General features: G+C 51.2%; 1 protein-coding gene across 7 annotated transcripts in view; it reads left to right on the forward strand.

The window, feature by feature from the left end:
- Positions 1-5,967, forward strand: part of BICDL1 (BICD family like cargo adaptor 1) — a 98,785-nt gene extending 92,818 nt beyond the window's left edge. For 6 of the 7 annotated variants that reach the window (XM_053588196.1, XM_053588198.1, XM_053588197.1 and 3 more), the window contains 2 exons: positions 1,188-1,308; positions 4,525-5,967. In XM_053588196.1, coding sequence (XP_053444171.1) covers positions 1,188-1,308; positions 4,525-4,686 — 283 coding nt within the window. In that variant the 3' untranslated portion in view covers positions 4,687-5,967. Of the gene's footprint in view, positions 1-1,187; positions 1,309-2,478; positions 2,588-4,524 lie in introns of all 7 variants that reach the window. The other variant, XR_008379533.1, reaches the window with a different exon arrangement.
- Positions 5,968-6,123: the final 156 nt, after the last annotated feature.

Consider the following 6,123-nt stretch of genomic DNA (forward strand, 5'->3'; position numbering starts at 1 on the left):
CACCCCCCTTGCCCCGCCGGTGCCCTCAGCCTTAGTTGGGTGGGGCTGGTCCAGCGGCTCCTCTGGGGAAGGCAGGCTGATGGGCACTGTCTGGGGTGTCGGGTAGGTGACTAAATTGCTCGGTAGGTGTGAGGTCGAGGAGGAAGTGCTGTCGTGTTCTGAGCTGGCAGCCTCTACAGGTGGATCCTCTAGCTGTCCTTGGGCCATAAACATTGGTCGCGCTGGGGCAAGGAGGATGCTTTTGTTAAGCTTTGCTGTTTTAAGTGGTTTAGGAGCGGTTGATGAAGGCAAGAGCTCAAAAATGCATGTTCCCTCAGGTGGACAACCGGGCTGCCTCTGCAGAGGCCACCCTGTCAGTCCCTTCTACTTTTTGTTACCATTTCCCCACGTCTGAAACTTTTTTTTTATATCGAATAGGAATGTTGGAGAAAACAAACAAAGGAATAATGGAACACACACAAAATGTAAAAATATAAAATGCAAAAGTGAACCTCACCTACAAATAACCAGTAGAGATTTTTGTGTATGTCCTCCAACAAAGGCAGTTTTTGTTTTACAACGCTGGTGTTATACCAGAGCTTGTTTTCTGGTACTTTTCTCCACACAGCAGTATATTATGAACTGTCAGTATGTTTTAACTGGTGGCGGTATTTGATCAGAGTTTATTACCTGTGCCTTAGTTGTTGGATACTCTCATTAGCTAATCTGTGATGTGTGGCTATTTTTGCACACATGTGTATTGTCAGGACAGTTCCCTTAGAGGGGATTTGCTAATCAAAAGGAGCCCCTCTTTATTTCAAGGGGACAGAGTCCTCACCTTTCCCAGTAGGGACTGGCTTCTGGGGAAGGATGAGTAGCTTCTTTGTGTTGCATAAGGCCTTTGTTCTCTGGGTTCTAGTCCTTATTTAGGTATCTTCTTTCAACTACTTTCAACCTCTCTTTCTTTATCTGTGAGGTGGGGATGATAATCCTTTCACCTACAGGTTGTTTATGAATTTGAAATGTATGTGAAATGTGTTGCAAACTAACCCTCTGCAAGCAACATCATAGTGCTGTTAAAGTAACTTTGTTGTGAGTTTGGGGTCAGAACCTGTTTCTTCATCCTGTAGACTTCAGGTGCCCCAAGTAAAGAACCAGATGCCTCTGGCACAAGGTGTCCACATTCACATTGGCTTGTCTATTTTCAGGAAAAATGCTGTGGAGCTGGAACTTGCCAAGTGCAGGATGGACATGATGTCTCTGAACAGCCAGCTGCTGGATGCTATTCAGCAAAAGCTGAACCTCTCCCAACAGCTGGAGGCTTGGCAGGTAATTGAGAGCCCTGAGAACCAGGGTGAGGGAAGATTCCGGGAGGAGTCTCTGAACCCAGAGTACAAAGAGTTTCCTACTAAAGGGTCCCAAGCAACTGGGTGAACGTGACACCAGTTCTAAACCCGGCAAAATCCAGAGCTCATGTTCCCCATAGTCCCTAGGGAAGAATGTTCAAGGATGCTCTTGAGGTTCGGTGCCTATAGCACAGTGGTTACTACACTGGCCACATACACTGAGGCTGGCGGCTTTGAACCTGGCCCAGGCCAGCTAAACAACTGCAACAAAAAAATAGCCGGGCATTGTGGCGGACACCTGGTGGGCACCTGTAGTCCCAGCTACTTGGAAGGCTGAGGCAAGAGAATTGCTTAAGCCCAAGAGTTTGACGTTGCTGTGAGCTGTGATGTCATGGCACTCTACTGAGGGCAACAAAGTGAGACTCTGTCTCAAAAAGGGGGGTGGTGGTACCTGTGGCCACAGGTGCCGCCCCCCTTTTAACCCTGACCCCAGCCAAAAACTGCAAACAAAAACAAAAGAAAACAAAAAAAAGGATGCTCTTGAGAGCAACAAAATCCAGGCTACTACTGTTTGGAGGTATTATCACCTCTAGACTTGGAAAGGGGTGCTTCTTCGGGCTGGGTTTTATTAAAATTAGAAACAGCTGGCTGACACGGAGGGCCCAGGAACCCCTATGCAATTTGATAAAAATTCACAGCTGGGTGCATCTCAGCACTCCTTTAGTGGTGGCAACTGCTGCTGCCCTTCCCCTTCTTAAGGGCTAGCCTCCTTTTTCCAAAGAGACTGTGATGGTGCAGCCCCTGGGCAGAGTGAGTCAGTCCATCTCTATGACCACTGTTTTCAAGGTCCAACATGGATCCCCACTGGTCTGGAGCTGTGACTGGCTTTTTGTTGATGAGGTTGAGGTAGTACCATTAATGTTTCTCCCCAAGAAATCCTAACTAGGCAGAAAGAAAGCCACCTGCAGCTTTACTAGGTGTGCCCCACTATAGAAGGCAGGTGGATGGCGACTTTTTCCCAGGGCCCTGTCGGGCTGGTCATGGAGCACTGGCCCTATCACAGAGTGCTAGTCACTGGCCCCAACACCTGCCAGCAGCCAGCTGCCCACACCCCAGCTCATTGCCCGTTCTCTCTCTTCTCTCCTGGCTACAGTTTGCTTCCTCAGGGCTTTTTACTATCTGGCTCCTTTGGTTTCTGATCTAGTGGCCTTTCTCAGTTCCCGTATCAACAGCTTTAGTTGTACACCCCTCCTGCCTTTGAGGTGAGACTGAGACTGTATCCCATCCACCCTGTCCCTGCTGCCATGGCCATGCCGTCCTTGCCACCTCCCCTCATGGATCACTGTGTCTGTGTGCCAGAGCCCTGCATCATTTCTGTGCAGTGTGACATGCCCTCAACCCCTGGCCTTGCTCTTCCCATCACTGTCATGTCTGGTCAGCTCCTTGACACGTGTGGCCCAGTGCTGATGGGCTGACCCTAGCATTTTGGTGCCACCTTCTCATAAATGGCTGTTTTGCCCACTGAAGGAACACTAGGTGTGGAATTACAGGCAGCACGTTGCCTGTGAAGCTATAAAGTGGGGTTACATTGACAAATCTGATTGCTTAAAGTAAAAGAGTTTGCGATGGGCCAGAAAAAAACATTAGCAGCTTTGAGAGGATTTTTTTCTGAAGGGCCTTTCGCATTCCTGTGTCATATGTAGCACAGCTTTTATTGAGTGTATCCTAAGGCAGAGCACTGTGCTGAGGATTCTGCACTGGAGCCTTGGAAGTGGGTAGCATGTATCAGGAAATACCTGGCACAGTGACAGATCTGAGGGGCGAGGTGGAGAAAAGGGGAAGGAAGAGAAGGAGGGAAATGGGAGGAGAGGTGCCAGGACAGCCAGAGAGCAGGACCGGAGCCAGGAAGGGTGAGAGAGCTATACTCACTGGCACCCTTCTTTCATGCTGAAATCTACAAAGAGTATGCCAGAGCCTGGCCTCATCTCTGTGCAGTGTTATGTACACTCAAGGTAAGACTGAGGAGGGATGGACAAGCTGGTCAGGCAGAGGGATGGGCTAGCCCAGTTTCTTACCCTCCTCGCCAGTGGCTGTTCTGCTGCAAAGGTTGTCTGCCTCACCACAGGGAGCCTCTACCCCAAATGCAGCCTCCCCTGTCCCATGCTCAGATATGAACAGTAACTAGCTCCAGGGTTTAGCCAAAGACTCCATGTGTTTTTACCAGGACATCCCAGAACCCACCATATTCAAGGATGAAGGGATCAAGCAAATGCTTCTTAAGGTTACTACTGATGTTAATTACCCAGGGCTGCTTGTATTTCTAAACCAGCAGTTTTCAAACTTTTTAGTGGAAGAACCCTTTTGTCAAACAATCTTACAGACTCAGAATCTAGCTGCTAGAATGGAAAGGTCCAGGAGCTCTGCTGTGAAGGAGAAGGTGCCCTTCTCTAAGACAGAGCAGGGAGGTGCTTTCTTGACAACTTGAGCAAATTGAAATGGAAAAATTTCTAATTTTCCCCAGTGAGGAAGCTGGAAGAAATAGGCCTGACAGACCTTTGGTGCAAGACAACCCCTGAAAGCTGTGATGCCCATGATCTCTGCTGCAGATAGGAGCCTTGCTGCAGAGTCTGTTTCTTTGCAACTTGGAGCTACCAGTGGTGCATGGCTATCAGCAACTCAGGCTGGAAGTAATTGGAAGGAAAGCATGGGAGAAACCCCCTGAGGCCAGTCCAATAGCTGGAGAGCTGGCAAGCCAAGGTCACCCTAGGGGCCTGCAGGGGTGGAGGTGACAATCTAAGCCAGAGGCACCAGCAAACCCCATAGGACACAGGGCCCAAAGGTTTGGTCACTGAGGCTGAGTGGTGACATGAGGACCATTGTATGGGCCTATAGGGACAGATCAGCTGAGCGGTCACCTGGGAACTGCAGGGTCCAGGAGGTCCAGTGGGATAACACTTTAGGGGAGAAGCCAGCCCAGACCCTAAGGAGACTGAGGCACCACAAGGCTCTCCTGTGCATCTGGCATGGTGCCCAGGCTCATTGCTTTCTTGGTCAGGGTAGTCCCCCTTCAGCCGCTCACTCATCTCATCCCTCATCCTCATCTTGCCTCCATTTGTCCAATACTGCCACCTCTCTGCCCACCCCTACGGCTGGATCAGAACCCCTGCTCATCCATGGCCACTGTCCCTCCCTTCTGCAGGATGACATGCACAGGGTCATTGACCGGCAGCTGATGGACACGCACCTGAAGGAACGGAGCCAGCCGGCTGCTGCCTTCTCCAGGGGCCACAGTGCAGGGCGGGGGGATGAGCCCAGCACCACTGAAGGCAAACGGCTCTTCTCATTCTTCAGGAAAATTTAAGTTGGGAGGAATCAGGCCACCAAGGATGGTGGGTGGACTGGGGGAGGCTGAAAAGGCGGTGGGGGCAAGGACCTCCCTTGATGGCCTGGAGCTCAGCAGTTGCACTGCCCCCATGCTAGGGCCCAGTGGGTCTGGAAGACGTACTCCCTTTTGCTGGCAGGGATGGAGACCTTGAGGGTGGGGGCCTGCCTGGCCTCCGAAGGCTGCCCTCACCCCAGCTCCTGGCAGAGCCTTTCCCAGGATTCTGTCACTGAGCAGGCCTCAGGCTGCTTCCCAGAGTGGCCCCTTTGTTGGGCTCTGCAGCTCAGACCCAGTGGACTGCAGCTCACCCTGTAGGTATTACTTGCCTCCCTGGTTTTAGAAAATGGGTAACAGAAGAAATGGAGGCTCTTCTGTGCATGCCTCAGAAGGCCTGGGCCTCGGGGCTTATTCTGAGGGGCAGCAGGCCCAGGCCTAAGCCTCCTTCCTTCCCCAGTCTCAGCCTAGGGAGTAAGGAGAGGCAGCCCTTCACCCACGTGCATGCATCTCTGCCAGAGCACCTCTGTGGCCACAGGGCCTAAGAATTGGGGCCCACCCAAGCTTGGCTGAGGCCATCCCAATCCCCAGGGAGGAAGGAGGCCCTGTCGCCTGGCTGCCTCTGCTGTCCTTTCCAACATCTTTCAGTGCAGTCTTTGCCCCTTAGCAGAGCCCACACCAGAGAGTGTGTTCTAACTGGTCTGCTGCTGGCTTCAGCCATCTAGCCCTTTCTCCTTCACAGGACCAGGGTTGGGAGGGGTCTCCTCTTCCTGTAGCCCCTACCCCTTACATATATAACTTCTTGGCCCAGCCAAGCAAGTCCAGGCTACAGAATGGCCCCAGAGGTGTCTGTGGTCAACCAGCCCCCACCTTGAAGGCAGTATTGGCACCACAGGATGGACGGGAGGGGAGAGGCTATTGGAGCCTCCAGATAACTGCCCACCAGGACTAGGCCTGCCCCTGCTGCTGCTCCTCCCTTGGCAGCCACTCCCGTCTGCACCCAGGCCCCAGTAGCAGCTTCAAGGCTGCCCACAGCTGATCCAGTCTCCCTCCCTCACCATGGGAAAGCACAGCAGGGATGAGAGGAAAGAATGTACTTATAGATATGTACATACCACAGTGCTGTAATTTTGTATGTAACAATCATGTAAATACATGTATGGGTTTTATAATATATATAAATCTATAAAGGCATATTTTTAGAAAAACAGCATACCATTGCTTCTTTTGAAAATAGTCTGAATAAGAATAAAATGAATTTCTACACAGCTTCCTGTCTCAGTCGCTGGGTATTTGGAGGGATGGTTTGGTCTGAATGCAGGTGACGTCACCTGGACTGCTGCTGTAGAGGCAGCAATAGTGTATACCCTACATCTGTCAGATCACCCCAGATGCTGGTCTCCAATCAATAGATTTGGCCAG

The sequence above is a fragment of the Nycticebus coucang genome, chromosome 4, assembly GCF_027406575.1.
Source record: "Nycticebus coucang isolate mNycCou1 chromosome 4, mNycCou1.pri, whole genome shotgun sequence".
NCBI classification, from domain to species: Eukaryota; Metazoa; Chordata; class Mammalia; order Primates; family Lorisidae; genus Nycticebus; species Nycticebus coucang.